The sequence below is a fragment of the Hibiscus syriacus genome, unplaced genomic scaffold (genome assembly GCF_006381635.1).
Source record: "Hibiscus syriacus cultivar Baekdansim isolate YM2019G1 unplaced genomic scaffold, ASM638163v2 tig00111799_pilon, whole genome shotgun sequence".
NCBI lineage: Eukaryota > Viridiplantae > Streptophyta > Magnoliopsida > Malvales > Malvaceae > Hibiscus > Hibiscus syriacus.
Window position 1 is genome coordinate 9,357 of NW_024063183.1, and position 18,546 is coordinate 27,902.

Here is an 18,546-nt window from a genome sequence, read left to right on the forward strand (position 1 = left end):
TGAATAAATAAATCATGATTAATTTACATGCTAATATACACAAGTAACATGTATGTTAATGATGACACAAACAAACATAAGTTCCAAACACACATTTTCTCATACACCTTTGATAGCTAATGTTGAAAACCATACCTTAACGTAGAACTTGAGCAGAAGATATAAGAGGGCTCCTAAGACTGTCAGGGTTTGAAGAAAACTCAATTGGTAGCAAGGCTGGGTCCTGATAGGCAGTCACTAAGTTCTCATAGAATTCTGTCATATTCGGATCATGCCGGTCCTCCCTGTCTCTCTTTATCAAAACCTGAGAGATTTTAAATCCGAGCCAAGATCACGATCTCGAGGATTCATGGTACGATTGCGTAACTTACGAATGGCATGTGGAGATACTTACCTCTGCAGGGTAAGCAATGAAATTCGGCAAGAAACGTTTCCTGCAGTACTCGTTGAAGAGAAGTGTGAGGATAGGGAGAGGGATAACCAAAGTGGATGCTAATGAGAGTTTCTTCAGTGTGAAGATTCCAAATGCAATGGCTTGCATGAGTAAGAGAGAGAATATCATTGAATTGTGCACAATGGGCCAAAACTTCCCTGCCGTCTCATACTTTGGTGCATATACATTAATGAACTGCAAAATAATTTGCCAAAGATTAAAGCAAGTTGCCCAGACTTGATACCAGAAATTCAAACCTACGAGCTTGTGGAAGCTTCATATATTGTAATTTTCAATCACCAACTCAAACTTCATAACTTCATCGCACAAAGATGAGGTAATATGTATCTGATATGGATATGTTCGAATATAATGCATGTACATTTTTTATCTCCTTGATAATCTTATAAATATCCAGTCGTCTGCAATCTACTAATAGAAGTGTCCTACAGTGGTAGGACCTTATATTAATACTAAAGTAGTTTCTTTAGATCCATGTCAACTTATCCAGATGTGCTAGTTCATTGTAAAGAAACTCGCTTGAAATGACTTACTTGAAGATGACAATTAGAGATCGTAGGTAAAAAAAATGGAGCACAGATAGGGAACTAACCTGGTTGCGGTAGATGATATAAGCAAGACAGAGGTACACCAAGAGGAATGGCAGAATTAATGGTGCAAGGAAGAAATATGTAATTCCAAGAAGTCCAAAGAAAAGAATTCTCGGAATTTCTCGGTGGTATGGAACAGATGGAACTTCAAACTCTTCATCTGAGCAACAGCTGAAAGGTTTTTTTATTAAACTCCACATAAGAGGGAATAAGCGAAAAAGTTCTGATGAAGTGCTCGTCCATCCGGATGTCACAACATAAGCAATGAAAAAAGATGCCTACAAAAAGAATTATAGCAGTGTCATTCATGGATGATGTTTTATAATATTATACTAGTCAACCAAATTAGAAACTTATCATAGCAACAAGCAACAACATCTATTTGCTGAAAGTCAAAAAAGCTCTGAACTTTAACTAGCAACTAGCAAAATTAACATACATGATAAGTTGAATTAGTTATGGATAGCATTTCGTAACAGAAATGAACAGAGAGCTGTAAGATTATATCCCGGTAATGTATCAAATTTTCATCTACAACATTTGCCTTTAAATTGGATTTGATAGTATTAAAGTTGTAATGAATCAGCATTATACAAGCAAGTAGCAAGTTTGCCAGCGGATTAAGTTAAAGAAATTATTCAGATATTTCTTCCGCATTAGTTATGCCTCTATGAACCACTAGAGAAAGAATCTCATTCCCCTTTTCCCCTATTAAATTGAATAAAATTAGTCGAAGAAGTTTGGCAGGAAAATGTGTTCTCACCTGTGCAGGAACAGCAACGCCGAGCCTGGCAGGAATATTCTTGGGATCAAGGAATATAAAAACCTGATATAAAACTGATCCAGAAAATACAGTTGCAAAAAATATGTTCCATATCGTGAACCAGAGCACTTTGTTACATGCACTCTTCTCAATTTCACTGTGGCATATGTATCCTTGAATGGAGGAAAGGAACTCCATTATTGGAGGCACAATCGTGAGAAACAACTGAAGAATAAGGCTGGGAAGGTACCCCGTAACTACCTCACTGACAAATGTTCTGCAAACATAACGCATAGTAATCCAACTTTTTGTTACCAAGAAAATGAAAAATATGGATAAATAACATGAAAATGCTCAGGTATCATACATTTTCCACACGAACTATAATATGATGAAATATTTATATCAAAAGCAACAAATTTAATATAATTGGTAGTTACTCTGCAATCTTCTATTTAAAAATTCCAATGATCTAGCTCTGGTTGATATTATAAATTGAAGCAACAGAAATACCACATCAAGATGTGCTCAACTTCACTATTATTTATTTCTCAGATATTTTTATCTCCTTTATGAGAAAAGGAGAGATATAGTTTGGTAGAATATTGGAAGAGTTTTCCATGAATTTTAAAGGCCAGAGCTTTGGCAGCAACACAAACATACAGCAGACAAAGAAGATAAACAACAGGAATGATGCTGAAATGAAATAAGCTGGAGCTTTTAATCTACACTTACACGGTTAGAATGCTTTTCAAGAACGGAAACCAAATTTCCAACTGATTTAGGTTAGTAAGACCTTGCACAACCAGAACAGGGATAAAATAGAATTGTCAGGAGTATACATGCAACAACAACAGCAATTTTAGAAAGCCATCTTTCATGAATGTTGATGAGAAAAAGGGCCAGTAGACATCATGTGGTTCAGGAGCTAGCTCTGTGACCCACTCGGTTGGGTTTGTCGATTGTTGCATGTGGAAGGCAACTGCTGCACCATACCTAGACTTGAAAGAGACAAAAGCTGCTCGAAGTTCCTTTTTCATTGCACAAGAAATCATCAATAGGATGCTCCATTCACCACAAAATAATTTAAAACCAACTTAATTGCAAAGATAAGCTTTAATTTAGAATGCTAGACAAGATCTTGAGAAAAGTTGGAAAATATAACAAACAGAAAGGAAAAAAAAGCAGGTACAAACACGTACTTCTGCTGCCAGTGAAACTTCAGATCGCTCTAATCTCATATTCTCCTCTATGTCTTCTAATTTCTTTCCATAATGATCCACCAGGTCAACCTTCTTCCCAAACAACCCAACATGTCCATGCTTCTGCTGACTGGATTCTGATTGCAAGTGTGTAAGCCTTTTACACAATTTTTTTGCATCCTTCTGGAAGGGATTAAAAAAGTAATAAAATAACAGCTAAAAGAAGACTGGATTCACTTTAGTACCACCAGCATACACTTAAACATACAAAGAAACAAATCCACAGGCTTAAGATGAAAATATTGCTTATTTATGTTAATTGATCACACATAAAAAAAGAAATAAAAGAAGAACCAAAGAGAAAATATAAAAATGGGTAAATCAGAACTAGAAGCTTAAAGAACTGAAAACATTAAAATTAATTGCTTACAATGAGACTTGGCAGTTTACTTGACTGATGAACAACCATATGTGAAAGGTATGTAGAAGGATGGTATTCCAGGAAAAACCTTTCAACACTCTCTCTCACACTATTCCCAGCAGAAACAGGGATACTGCGCACCAATATTGTGAACTGATGAGGCTGAGGTTTAGTTGAGTGAAAAAAATCAATCCTTTTTGCAGTTATATATTTAAATTCCTGCAGAAAAATCACTACTTAGTACCCAGTTCAATATACTCGCTTAAATAGCTAAAACATCATTTACAAGTAAAGGAAAATAATGATCAATAACACAAGCTAAGTTCTTCGCATCCCTGTGACATTGAGATAGATAATACACTGTTCAAACAAACATAAGACTTGAAATTTCATATAATAGACTAAGGACTTTGATGCAGTTGAAATCTGTTAATCGAGTTTCTTTGGTGAGTAGAACTAGACTTACATAGTAGAGCAGATAGCAAAGGAATGCAGTAACAAGATACACAGCACTAAAGTGAGCCATAACCTGCCAAAAATGATAAAACTAATAAATTCCGTTTACACTTGACTAGGCCCTAATCATATGATAAAGCTAAAACCTCTCAGTTCTAACAGATAATCACCAGTTCTTTAAGACTTAAGAATATAAAACATGATCTCTCTATGACATTACTTATCTCTATTTTTGAAGGTATTCATCTATTTCACTAAGTCAAGTAGACATGCAGAATCAACATTCAATCAAGTGAAGAATAATTTTAAACTAGAGCTTACCTTTTTGAGCCTCTTCTTAGATTTGAAATGGTAAACACATCCAAAGAATTATTGACAAATCAGCAAAATCAATATCCTGAAGCTGATCTCCAGAGCAATTTACTGGGAGAAGAACAAATATACCAATAACCCCAGCAAACAAAAATACTTTCAAACTGCAGTATCAAGAGAAAATAAACAAACACAAGGTTGAGTCAGAAAGGCACTCCATAAAACCTTACAAAAATGCTAATATAAAGTATCAAGGAAAACTTAAAGATCAAGTAGTGCATGCATACAGCTGAAAGGAAAGGAAAAGAAAATAAAAGAAATATGAGAAGTTAAGGATTGAATTTATTTGCACTTAAACAATCAATCTTTTGTTACCATCCATTCTGCAATCTCTCTCTCTCTGTCACACACATGATAACCCAAGATCTCTTAATTGATTACTTATGAAGCTGCAGAAATCACAGTATATCCAATGATTTTCTTCTTGACAGTTGCATACACTTCCTTACGTAAGAATCACTTACCTAAATGTTATAATACGCATAAAGACGACAGCATCTAAGCCGGACATTGACAAGAGGTCCTCTTCAGATGGCTTCCATGCCCTTTTTACCCAGCCAGTAGATGGTATAACCTTTCTAAGTTAAAAGAACTTCTCAGCTTAGATTTCCCTTCAGCCATCAAGCGTGGTATATAAACTTCATAATTACTAGGCTGTTTCCTCAAAATTGAATACAGTGTGAAGAATAATACACAAAGTCCAGAATTTATTCCCACAGATGTAAGTAGAGCAGATACAAGCATTTCTTCAGAGCAATATCAAACCCTTCAAAAAGATGGCTTATAAATCAAAACTGCAACAGCAAGAATGAAATTTAATCAATTACTGTTACACAGCAAAATAAAACTATTTCAGGAATAAAAAAAACATTTCCAAAACAATTTATCCATCATAAGCTTATAAGGTAGTCTGCAGGATTTCGCTGCATAAATGCACAAATGCTGATTCGTAAGAGAAAAAAAATAGACTAATACATGATTTCAATAAGTCAAGAACAATTTCAATGCTTAATATATGTATCAAAATGAGAGGAACTCTTGAATAACTTGTATCTAAAAGCTAATTAGTAATTTTTAATTCAGCCAATATTCCTTTATACAATTATCAGACGGCACTGCCAAATTTTCTATATTTCTCATTCCCGGATCTACTACTTCCTAAAATGCCACCAGACAACATTTTGATCCAAAAACAAATGATCGAAGGATCATAAAACCGCGGAAAGCGATTCAAGTTAGAAATGGAGCAACTATTCAGCTAAAACAGCTAAGAATCGTAAATATACAAACTGTAAAATAAAAGGAACAACAATTTGCGATAACTTCACTGCACTACTTGCTGCAGCTCTAAGATAAAGTAAAACAGAGACAAAATTTAATTTTAAAATTTTCAAACTCAGCAATCACTGCGAAGAAAGAAAAAAAAAACCTTTTTCTGGTACGGTTTGGACTGTTGAGAGATTGAATCGAACGAAACAAGAAGAGTCTTGAAGAAAATTGAGGCGAAAACAAATCTCAACACCATTAACACATAGGACGATAGACCGGAGCTTTCTAGTTGCAGTTGCGGTAGCAGTAGCAGCTTCTACTAATTCCCTTTTATTTCATCAATTACCAAAAATGCCCTTTTAATTCCTTTATTTGGACTAAAATCGATGAACGGTCCTAATTTATTAAGTTAATAATCATTTATTAAGTTAATAACATATAAAGCGAAAAATATAACAATCTTTTTTAATTTTTTATCATACAAAATTACTAATTTATTATCCGATATTCAAAGCTTTAATATCAAGTATAGTTTCGAAACTTCCAGGAGAAGAGTCAAGAAGTATTTCTCCTACCGGTCTATCCTGATTTAAAGCCGCTAATGAGTCTGATATTTTTGAGTTCATGTCGTACATGATAAGTATGAACCTCTCAGATTTGATTCAATAGAGATATGATTGCAGACGTATGGGCATTCTCGGAGTCTATGATATTATTTGCTTAGCTGCTAATGGACTCCAACTAATGAGCTTAAATCGGACAAACCTATACAGTAATTTAAGTCATGAATTGCCTTACAGATCTTAGCTTGAGTAAGCTCAGCCCAAAAGTCTAAAAGCCCAAAAATCAGCAAAGCGAGTTTCGATTAGCCGCCGCTGAAGTTTCTTGTTGCAAAAGACAGATAGCTCGGACCAAAAGTAAAAGCTGAAAAGGCCAAAATCTAATCGGGGAAGTCTCTGATTTGAGGTGCGAATTTCACCATTTTTAGCTTTCTTTGTCATTTTTATCTCACTTTTGTTTTGCTTGTTCCCCTTGAATTTCTCCATCATATTCAATTTCACATTTCTGCTCATTTTTTTAGTTACTGAATTTTGCTTGCGATTTAGTTCATTTTATGATTACTTTTTGAAATTATTATCTTAAGTTTCTTATTTTTAACTCAAAATCTTTGTCGTCAAGGTGTGTCACCGCCATCGATTTGTCGTCGGCGGTGTTGTGCCCGTTTATTCATGTTTACTTGAAATTTCGGTGGTGGTAATTTCTTCGTTAAACTATATCTTATGGTGGGTCGAGTTTTCATATCACTGACAGTAGACAGTTTGTTTGGAATTCTGAAGGAAAACAAAGGGTGGAAAATGAGTAGGCTAGAAAAATAAGCATAGGAAACAAAGGATGAGTTATTTAGGAACAGAAATAGATAAATCTAAGGTCATCGATGAAGTTTTGAGTGGCAGAAAACGGAGCATAAAGTAAATTTTAACCAGTCTTCTCTCTATGTTCAAGCTAAGAGGGATTAACAACTGAAGTTTCAAGGTGATTTTGATGGACTTATAGTTCATCTTACCGCCAACCCTTGGCTCTTTGTTTTCCATGTTAGCTAAGAAATAGAGCATTGAATAGCTAATAATTGGAATTTCAAATATCATCCATGTTCAAACTTCTCAAATCAACTACTTCCGTTTCATCATCATTGATCGAAAAATGTAAGGGTTTAAATATTCTTCATTAGCATTTGTTTTTAATTTCACAAGTCACCATTGTTTCTTCTGTGAGAAGCTACATTGACTGTCCGTTGTTATTTGAGGTTTACTGATGTGAGACTTGACTTGTAAGTGGTATAAACTTCCATGCCCTTATTCTTGTTCGTTTGCATATGTTGATACCTATAGCAAGTACATATTTTGTAGTTGCAATATGCAGAGCATGTTGTCCAAAGAGTTACTGATTCCACATTAATTTTTAGTATATCTCTGACACGACACATGGAAAGAAAAACAATATTTGTAGGCTGGCAATACATGTTCAAAGAGGGATTGAATAATAAAGTTTTTGTTTTTCAAATTTTAGGATGAACTGTTGTATGGTCTTTGAAGGTTGGAGTTGGCTTTGTAAGAATAGCTCTGGTTTTATTGAAAAAGGGAAGTTGTTTGATGATGCTTGTATTTGTCTCGAGCAATGAAACAATTTAATTATTTTCTCTTAAATTCCTCGATGTATTCTGTTTATTGGTTCGATATAATATTTTACTGGCTAACAAGGCTGCAATCTTGCTGTCAAAGTAGTTAGAAACTTCTTGGGTTACTTCGCTCATATCACTTTTGTACTGGAATTTTGTTATTTGTTCAAGTCCATTATGCCAAACTGAATTGTAGATTTTGCAGGATTTGGAATTACTAAACATTTGCAATGTCTTCATCGCATCTCCCAGCAACCACTGATTCAATTGCTCAGGCCCTAGAAGCCAAAACACCATCCGAAGCCATCTCAATCCTTTACCGTGTATTAGAAAATCCTTCATCTTCTCCTGATGCTTTGCGGATTAAAGAGCAGGCCATAACAAACCTGTCAGATCTTCTCAGACAAGAGAACCGAGCAGAGGAGCTCAGAAGTCTTCTGACCCAATTGAGGCCCTTTTTTGCATTAATTCCGAAGGCAAAAACTGCCAAAATTGTACGTGGTATAATTGATGATGTGGCTAAAATACCTGGAACATCAGATCTCCAGATTTCTCTGTGCAAAGAAGTTGTGCAGTGGACTCATGCCGAGAAGCGAACTTTCTTACGCCAGCGAGTTGAAGCAAAGCTTGCAGCTCTTTTGATGGAGAACAAGGAGTACCAAGAAGCACTTAATCTCCTTTCTGGCCTAATTAAGGAGGTGAGAAGGTTGGATGACAAGCTACTTCTAGTGGACATAGATTTGTTGGAGAGTAAGCTTCACTTCTCTCTTCGTAACCTGCCAAAAGCCAAGGCATCTCTAACGGCTGCAAGAACAGCGGCAAATGCAATTTATGTCCCTCCAGCTCAACAGGGTAATATAGATTTGCAGAGTGGAATCCTTCATGCAGAGGAGAAGGACTACAAAACTGCTTATAGCTATTTTTTCGAAGCATTTGAAGCTTTCAATGCTCTTGAAGACCCTCGAGCTGTATTTAGCCTCAAGTATATGCTTTTATGCAAAATAATGGTGAGCCAGGCTGATGATGTTGCAGGTATAATATCATCGAAAGCCGGGCTACAATATGTGGGGCCAGAACTTGATGCCATGAAAGCTGTTGCTGATGCCCATGCAAAACGTTCCCTGAAGCTTTTCGAGATTGCTCTTCGGGATTTCAAGGCCCAACTAGAGGAAGATCCTATTGTTCACAGGCATCTTTCTTCCTTGTACGACACTCTGTTGGAGCAGAATCTCTGCAGGTTGATTGAACCTTTCTCGAGGGTTGAGATTGCTCATATTGCCGAACTCATTGAACTGCCCGTGGTCCATGTAGAAAAGAAACTTTCTCAGATGATTTTAGATAAGAAGTTTGCAGGGACTCTGGATCAGGGTAACGGATGTCTGATCATATTCGACGATACCAAGACAGATGCCATCTACCCCGCAACATTGGAAACGATCTCCAACATTGGCAAGGTCGTAGATAGCCTCTATGTGAGGTCTGCTAAGATAATGGCATAGGGTGTGAGGTCTAGCAACACTTATAGGTAGTCACTGCTCGCTTTGAACCGAGGTTAGCCATGGCGACGCACAAGTGCATGCTAGATATTACATGTTTTAATGTTTCGGTTTAATGGTGTATCGCGACAGAACATTTTATTCCAATATGTGAGGTTGATTAAGACTATCTTGCCATTTGTCTTGCCTGATATTTTGCTAGAACATGTTCCGTATTGTATTTATTTAATGTAGCTTTGCTCACTTTAGTAATTTTTTGGCAAAACTAGTTCTTTTATGTCAGAATAAACTAAGTTTATACTAGTGGGATGATATACTACATTCTTTAAGTAAATTAGAAGTTTGAACCCTGACATTTGCGAATGGAGCAAATTGGGTTGGGAGGTTGTCTTCACCTTTATAGTATCCTATCTAAATTAATCTGTCAATACCAATGATAAATTCAAAAAAAAATAATCGTAGTTTATAATTTTTTAAATTAAATTTGTTGTTTCATTAATTCAGATTGGATACGATAGAAATTCATAATGCGATGATTTTCCAATTTAATTTTTCTACTCATAACTTCGTGATTCGAACTTTGATAATATTATTTAAAAAGATTTAATATCTTTCTTTTCACCTTGTATCTACAAATTAATTTATTTTTTTCTTATAAATATCATCTAATTGTTGCAATTTGCGGTTCCCACTGTAATTATGGACAACTATTTTCAGTGTGAAAACTGAAAATTAGGAGCAGTTTTACTTTTATTTATGTATTTACATTATAAGCCATTGAAATTATTTTTCCGATTACACAGATCGGTCGAAGAATTGACAGCGCGCGGAACGGATGGAAAGGTGAGCTCGACGTCGTCGATCGACAAGAAGAAAGAGAAGGCGAGACTGAGCCGGACTTCGATGATCCATATGGCATGCTCATCAAAACGACGCCGCTGTCCGTAAGTTTATAGAGGCAGATGGGTCTTTGGTCCACGCTATGGAGTACGACGACCCGTACGCCTCCACGGATGGATCGACGTAGCCACCTGCCTCTTTGAATATGGCGCCAATGTCAACGCTTAAGATCGCTGGAAGAATACGGTGCCACTTTAAGGCTTTTTTTTAGTTATCTAATTTGATGAAATCGAAATTTACTATATCTGAATGCGACAATCTTAATGGACAATTACATTAAAAACCCTTTTCATGAATCGTCTTTAGATGTATGATCTCATCTCCCTATACACAGAGATGGTTGAATGTATAAGCACTTTTCTTCTTATTAGAAGTATCTATTATAAGCTCATATTCCAGAAAATTATGTTCTTATTTACAATGAAAAAGCAACCAAAGGAAAGATAAACCGACTTATATTCACTGAAGAAGGCACGAAATTTTTTCTGTAATGACAATAATTAGCTTCAATTATTGAAAGTCGCTTCCACATTTTGCTGATATTAGAATGCAATTCTGTGTTTTCTGCTCTGTTGGTGCAGTCAGGACTTCCGGCATGAAGTGAAGGTACTTGTAAAGCTCCGCCATCATAATGTGGACCACTTGGAGCTGTCACTAACAAGAAGCCCCTTACGTTGATTACCGAGTATTTTAGAGGGGTAAATGAATAGACATATGCTTCTCAATCCAATCTCTCTGTTGATTATTCTATTTTGATACTTTATTTTTACTTTAATTACCCTTTTTTATCTTATCATTATGTGTAATCACATGGTGATCTTCACCAATATCTCGGGGAAAAAGGCGTGCTTAGTTCATCAACACCCGTCAACTTTGCATTGGACATTAGAAGGTATGTACGTATCCTGCTTTTGCATCCAAGTAAAACTTGGAGGAAAAGAGAGAGAGAATGTAGAACCTATATTGCTTGGAATCTTTATCTTTATTGAAGTATCCATGTCGACACTTTGTACCCCGCATTTGATTATGACGATAAATCCCAATGATCTTCTAAATATATAGAAAATTTTCAAAAACTTTAACCGTACTCGTTGAGATTCATACCCATATTTAACACACTCAAATCCCGAATCTGAGTAGCATCACGTAGAACCGTACCACATTGTTTCTTTCTTCCTTTTTTCAAGTAGGATGAAATCATTTTCTTTGTGTTTTTAACAACTTCACGTCTTTTTTGACAGGGAGTTGCTCTGCAGAAGATGCAGTTGCTGTGTGATTGCAGTTAATATTTTACAATACGTAAGGCTATTTTGCTAATCTGGACCTTTATAAATTGTTGCCAGGGGTACGACTTATCTTCACAATGAGACAAATGTCATAATTCATCGAGATCTAACACCAAGGTAAGACACTTTCTGTTTCAGTTTTGCATCGCATTAGTCCTGTTCTCTTCTACTAGCCATTGGTTCAGGGCTTAATGAGACCATCTTCTGAAAACACAAAAAAATACCCCTTTCCTATGCTTCTCTTCCCTCTTCCATGGTTGGTTGAAAACTTTGAATTCCATCCATGGTTTATGGTCGTGTTTTGTAACAATCAGTAGGTTATGCATAGCATTCCAGATTTGATGAAATCGATGATAAACATCCCAATGAAAATCTAACTCAAAATGTATTGCAGGAGTACAACATAAAAAAGTGAAAATCTATGGTTTTACAAACCTAAATGAGTTTTTTCTTCTCGAAGAAGGATTTCAAGTGCCAAAATTGTATCCCAGCAACCGATAGGCAAAGAAACAGCGAGAGGAACGACAACCAGAACATTTTGGAGGTCGTAGCTTTGTTCAGCTCCTGCATTTCTTCTTCTCTGGAAATATAAAAATCATATTCAGATTCGAAAACAGTGAGTGAAGATGAACAATTTGAAGGAAGAGAACTATGTTGCAACAATTGATAAGATGTTTCTTTACCTTTCCCGCAGATAAAACATTTCCTCATGAATGGACTGAACAGTATCATACAGATTCTTCAGCTCCAGTTCCATTGCCTGGTATTAACATAGAATTTGGGTAAGGGGTAAAAACATATGCACCAGTTATATTGCACATTATTTCTTGTGCTCATTTCCGACAATAAAGAATCTTAGCAACACGGAGTATAAAGTAGGTTCATTTCCTAAATAAGGCTACTCTTAGAGATCCGAAAGACTAAAGCCCTAACATGCGTAATTGTTCTTGAAGAGCGACAGTGGGACGGTTTTAGGTAGATATGGTTTCCCTAATTAGGATGCATCAATTACAGCAACAATCTTTCGCTAAGGAGATGACTTGGGAGCATAAGGAAAAGCAACACTACTGCTTTAGCTCTAAGTAGAGACAAAAGCTAGTGCTTCTATTTGAATAGTATAATCTCGCAATCTATATCCAGTTAAGCAGATCTTAAACTATATTCTCAGCACAACAGCTGCAAAAATGGACATGAAAGACATTGTGTGCATCTATTTTACAGATTCATACGTAGAGACCGGCCTAGTGAGCTTTATAACTAGCATCTCATGCTAAGCGAAGATGGCAGATCTGTAGAGGTAAAGATAACCAACCATGACAACGGAGCAAAAGCAGTTCTGTAGAACACCGAGACAGCAGCACCCTTTAGCTTAAGCAACTCGAGTTTAACTCTTTTCTCAAGTAGTTCCAATCTACCAAGATGGCTCTAATGATCATTAGAAGAAATCTACTTGGCTTTCAACACCTAAGAACTACAACAAGCAACCTAAATTGAACGTTTTACAATGCAAAACTTTATGTCTAGTACTACCTGAATAAGCAATTCTCATAGAGAGAGAAACCCTAAACTCAGAGCAACAAATTAATGGGAAAATTGGATTTTTCTTCCTTTTGTTGAAGGGGTTGATATGCTTACATCGACTTGGCCTTTCTTGGCAACGTTAGACCAATCCTTAGTGTGGACACCAGTCCTCCAATCAAAATCAACGGTCACCGTGATCTGCGGCGAATGCTCCGCCACCCAAAAGCAAGCCGTGTAATCTCCTTGCTCCGCCGCCGTAAATGCAAATTGACCACTCTCCACCTTTTCCGCCGAGTGAAAACTGTTCCCATAAGACGACGTTACCTACACCATTTAATTTACACCCAAAAGTTCTTCATTATTACTATCGAAGTACAAAATCCAGATAAAAAAATTGGGTTTTTTTAAAGTACCCTGACGGTGAGCTTTTGAGAATCCGGCAAAGGGTAATCTTCGTTGGGTTTAACAACGTGGTACTTTCCGACGGCCATTGAATTGCTTTTGATGTCTTCAGCGATGCATTTGGTTTGACCCGATTGCAGTTCGAACCGCAAAGATTCCGATGCAGGGGATAAAATCCCGACCAACAGAACCAGGACCAAAACCGATCGGAGAATCATGGTCAACGACGAAACTTCGATTCGACAAACCGAAAAAGCAAAACAGTGGGTGCAAGAAGGAGAAGAAGATGAAGAGATCGGGAAAAAATAAAAAATAAAATTTGCGAAATTAATAGACAGAGGTCGAAGTTAAATATGCTACGTGATGGGACGGGATTGGAACAGACACGTAAACTGTGAATACTTTTAGATACGCTTAGGCTTAGCTTTGTCCTAAAATCTCAGATCCGTCCTAACGTCTCGGCACGTTTATAATTGTAACATATCCGGGAAACATTGGATTCGTACATAGCTGTTTTGTCTTTGTAAGGGTAAAATACTACTACAAATTAACTATTTAATTAAAATACTATTTAAATTAGATATTAGATGAAATATTAACTGATATAAAATAATAATAATTTTAATTCTCAAAATTCATATATATATATATATAATTTAATAAATTTAATTATTTATATTTAAAATTATCAATTTAATCTTCATTCATCTTTTAAATTGCTTAATATTTTTCCATATATGTTATATTAATATTCGGGTATGAAAACAATTTAACAATAATTTATTATTGCACAGACTTGTTTGACTTATAAGTATCATAGGAAAAAAAGTAAATTGATAGAATTTTTAAATACAAAATATTAAATATATTTAAATTAAGATCAATTTAGTCAAAGATATAAATTTTAAGAATTAATCTTTTAGGACAAACTATACGAATAGTCTCATTTGTTTTCTGTATGACCGACTTTAATTACTAAATTAAAAATTAAGGGTAAATAATCTCTAACGTTATCACTCCGTCCGATTTTAATCCTTAGCTGTTAACTCCGTTAATCCTTTAACTAAAGTATTACGTGAAAATTTAAAAATTAAAATACACATAAGTTTGACATGGAAAAGATTATTAAAAAATAAAAAATCTCAAAAAGTTTACGTATCTTCTTCTTCTTTGAAAACCTAACCTCTAAAAAAATAAAATTAAAAAAACTAAAAAAATATAAAATATAAAAATGGTATTGATATGAGGTTGATATCAGTATCCCATATTGTAAGCTTTAACCTCTCCCCACCAACTGTTGTCAACTTAATCTTAAAATCCACACCTAACAATATGGATTCAAACAAAAACCCAAATCAAAATTTACCATAAACTTATCTAAGATCCAAGAATGAAAGAATAAAAAAGAAGAATAAAACAATGGGGGCAGCTAGATCTTCTGCAAAAGTTGAATTTAAGATAACGAGTAAACTATTCACGCCAACACCCGAATCTCCGATCAATGAGATCTTGAATGAAAGATTATAGCTTCCATTGCTTTGCCCTGAAGATGATCCTGTCTCGAGTTTTCTATCCAAAAAAGCACTGTTTTTATAATCTCTTTACAAAATCTCTATTGTATCGGATGATGATGATGATACTTAATAAAGAAATAAACTTGGCTTAGAAATGGATGGCCTTTTACTCTCAAAAGCAGAGTGGAACTTGTTTTAATGGAGATGACGAAAGTATGGAAATTTCATTATTTGTCTTTTTTTTTGTCATTATAATTTATGTGTCACGTACAATTGGTGATTGTGATTCCATTATTTGAGGTTAACACAAGATTTACTTGAATGTTGAACCCAATTTCATGAGACAGGTTGGTTTGAACGAAGGTCCGGTTAATTATTCTTATCAGTGGGTTGAAAAGAACGTTGCTCCAAATGATTTTTAGGTTTTCGATTTTCTAATGCTATAGTTTTCAATGGTTGAGCTCACTTTTAATCTCCCTTTTACTCGATTCACAACACTTCGAATCAGCAACACTCAATCGAGGGATCAACATTTCCAGTGGAAAAATCATGATGAGAAGAACCCGTAACTTGAAGAATTAGAGATGGAGACTCAACGGAGAGAACATAACAACGATGACATCATTTGCAGCAAGTACTCGACGATTTCCCAAAAAGAGATGAATTGACATTTCCAGCGAAGAATTCGCAGCGTGACAAGAAGATACCAAGATGAAAAATTGTGTTTTTTTTTATCTTTGCTTCATTCTCGTTTCACAATAATGAGCAAAGAGGGACAACTGTAATCACCATTTTTCAATTAACTGGGGCCCAAGTCAAGACCCGATCCAAACCAAACCATAACCCAATTAAAACCCAAACCCTAAAATATAACCTAAAACCCGACCCATACCAAAAACAAGACCCAGAAACCCAAAATCAAAAGCCCAAAAACAACCAGACCCGAAAGACCCAACCAGATCCAGAAACCCAAAATAAACCCAAATACAACCCGACCAGGAACCCAAACCGAATCCAATCTGGGGCCCTAAACCTAGACCTAACCCTACTATAGTTGCCCCTTCCCCCCAACCAGAGGTTGCCGATCTCTGCACCAACCAGAGGAAGCTTTGCATGCACGCCCTACCCCACGTAACCTGCAGAAACAAGAAAGAAGAAACAAAGATTTGAATCATTGCATTTCTGTAAAAAAAAACGGGTATAAAAAACCCATGCAATACACTGTAAAAGGCTCGGTCGGTCAAAGAGGAAACACTGTAACCTTTTTTTTCAAAGCAATAAACAAACACCAAGGTTTATTCCTTTTATTTTACTTCGAATCATTTTTTGTCTTATTTACTTTTACCTTTTTTTTCTTCGTTCGTGTTTTACTGTTCGGTTCTAAATCTCGGTAAAAAATGAAAGCTTTTTTTTCTTCAATTTCGAAAGCTACAATGATCCATTAGTTTCGTTTCAAAAATAGAAACATCATATCGAATAACAAATAAAAATAGTTTTTTAAATCGAATAATAACAAAAAAACCGAGGCTTTTTTAACAATAATATTCAACCATTTAACGCAGAAAAGAATGAAAAAAAAAGAGATAATAGACCGTGGCTTACCTGGGTCATCAAAGGCGTCGCCGGAGTCCGGGTAGCCGAAGAGTTTTAGGTCGATTTTGAGGGGATTTAGGGCATTTTCGGGGGTTTTGGCATTAAGTAAGGTCCTAGGCTAGTGGATCTACTTTTTCGGTATTTTTGGATCGTTTTGGTTTTTTCAACCACCGTGTGCGGCGGTTGGACGGCGGTCAGAGCTGGTTCGAGGTTGGTCGGTAGTGGGCAGACCTAGGGAATGGGAGAGCATTTCTGAATTTTTTTTTTTTTTGTTTTTGGATTTCGGTTTGAAATGAGAAAAATAAAGAAAAGTTGGCTTATATAGCGGAAATTTGAGGGGAAATCGTGTATTAGTCCCCCACTTTTAGTGCGTTTTTACAAACGGTCACCTAGGGGGACCATTTCTATAATTTCCCCATTTACATGTACGTCTTTTATTTTTTGGGTTATTCGTGTTTTAATCCCCCTAACTTTAGCGTGTTTTTACATTTTGATCACCAGTAGGGACTGATTTTATGATTTACCTATTTTTATGCATGGTATTTTTTTTGGTAAATTTATTGTTTAGTCCATGTAAGTTAGGCGTGTTTTTACACTTTGGTCATGTGTAATGACCTTTTAATTTTATTTCAATTTTTGTGGACTGATTCTATAATTTTTCCTTTTTAGTTTAACAGTTTGTTTTTAAGCTTAAATAAATTGGAAAATTGCCATTAGGTACCTTTAATTTTTTTGTGTTTTTTGTATTTTAGTCCCTTTACTGTTTTTTTTATTTTGTTTAGATTTAGCTCTTACATTTTGATTTGTTTTAATTTAGCCCCTATTGCATGTTCAATTTGTTCTTTTTTAGCTTGGCAATTTAATATTTATGCAATTAGGTCCTTGTATTTATGTTTATTTTATTTTATGTTGTTTTTACTTTTTTTTTATCATTTGTTATTTTTTTTTCAAATTAGGTTTATTAATTGTTTTGATTATCTCATAGTTTAAACCTTTAGACTTAGTTCTTAGATTAGGTTAACATTTGAATCGGACTTAGAAATTAGGAAGCAATTCGACTTGAGTTTTCGCATAAGATGTCCGATTACTCGAATCGATTGCTCGACTTTTAAAATTTAATAATAATTAATATTTTCAATATAAAAAAGGACACTTTAGGCTTAGCTCTTTTTAATAGGTTAATTTAGACAATACATAGAATTTTGGTTTATTAATTAGTCGTCAACTTTAGAAATTGTTGATTTAGGTCCTTAAACTTTTAGTCTTTAAAGCTCGATATTTTAGATCTTTGAGCTTTTAGTCCCCGAATTTCAATTAGACCTTTAAGATTGACATAATTAAATAGGTTAAATAGAGTATCCATTTTAGTTAGATTTCAATCTAGTCTTTTAATTTAGGGAATAATACGAGTTGGCCCTCGCCTAAATGCTTGAGGGACCATCTCGGTTATTCGATTCGATGATTGATTAAAATCAAATATGATTAATGTTGGAGCCTACATTTTTAGGTTTATGCCTCTAGGTTCTTTAATTTCCATAATTCAACACTTTAAGCTAGAAAAAGCCTTAATTTACACTTAGGTTAATTAAGATGAATAAAAATTAGTTTGATTGCATTCTATTTTCAAACCTAAGGCAATATTCATTTATTAGGGAATTAATGATATATCTCCCGCAAGTATGCTCAGGGGTGACTATTGGTGATTCCCGAAATAGGTCGACATCCTTTCCAAAGACCACATCATGACTTTTAAAATCGAGGCAATATTTGGTTATCGAGTACAATAGTTGATCTCATGCGTTTATGCTAGGGGCGAATGCTATCGACTTTAATAAATGAATACCCTTTTTAACTTTGCATCCGTAATGATTTTCAAATTAAATAAAGATCGAACTCAAAATTTCTGATTTTAAATATAGGGTAATCAAAATGGGTACCAATTTTTGGGCGCTTGTGGGGGTGCTAATCCTTCCCCACGCGTAACTGACTCCTGAACCTGATTTCTGGATTTTTACAGACCTTAAAACTTGATATTTTGATAAAAATAAAATGTTTTATTAAAATCACTTGGTTTTTATGGTGTCACAATCGCACCTTAAATGATTGGTGGCGACTCCTCACATTTTGAAAT

The 18,546-nt window shown here is 35.2% G+C and overlaps 2 protein-coding genes and 1 pseudogene across 2 annotated transcripts; 1 reads left to right on the forward strand and 2 right to left on the reverse strand.

Annotated features, from left to right (window-relative positions):
* On the reverse strand, positions 1-5,791 carry LOC120170949 (annotated as a pseudogene).
* A 610-nt stretch (positions 5,792-6,401) lies between these two features.
* Positions 6,402-9,476, forward strand: LOC120170967 (26S proteasome non-ATPase regulatory subunit 11 homolog). The gene is made up of 2 exons (XM_039178792.1): positions 6,402-6,493; positions 7,909-9,476. Exon 2 carries the CDS (start codon positions 7,934-7,936, stop codon positions 9,200-9,202), a length of 1,269 nt encoding a protein of 422 aa, XP_039034723.1. The 5' UTR covers positions 6,402-6,493; positions 7,909-7,933; the 3' UTR covers positions 9,203-9,476.
* A 2,267-nt stretch (positions 9,477-11,743) lies between these two features.
* LOC120170950 (transmembrane emp24 domain-containing protein p24delta9-like) lies at positions 11,744-13,624 on the reverse strand. Its single transcript, XM_039178780.1, has 4 exons — positions 13,320-13,624; positions 13,021-13,230; positions 12,069-12,145; positions 11,744-11,965 (listed from the first exon to the last, which is right to left on the reverse strand). The coding sequence occupies exons 1-4, from the start codon at positions 13,524-13,526 to the stop codon at positions 11,821-11,823; spliced, it is 639 nt and encodes a 212-aa protein (XP_039034711.1). The 5' UTR covers positions 13,527-13,624; the 3' UTR covers positions 11,744-11,820.
* Between the last annotated feature and the right edge of the window lie 4,922 nt (positions 13,625-18,546).

Excerpts from the sequence above, each read along its gene's own strand:
- LOC120170967 (XM_039178792.1), top strand. The coding sequence starts at position 7,934 with ATGTCTTCATCGCATCTCCCAGCAACCACTGATTCAATTGCTCAGGCC.
- LOC120170950 (XM_039178780.1), bottom strand. The coding sequence starts at position 13,526 with ATGATTCTCCGATCGGTTTTGGTCCTGGTTCTGTTGGTCGGGATTTTA. Across the intron at positions 12,146-13,020 it reads CCAAGAAAGGCCAAGTCGAT|GCAATGGAACTGGAGCTGAA; the intron begins GTAAGCATATCA and ends TGTTAATACCAG. Across the intron at positions 11,966-12,068 it reads ATGTTTTATCTGCGGGAAAG|AGAAGAAGAAATGCAGGAGC; the intron begins GTAAAGAAACAT and ends TTATATTTCCAG.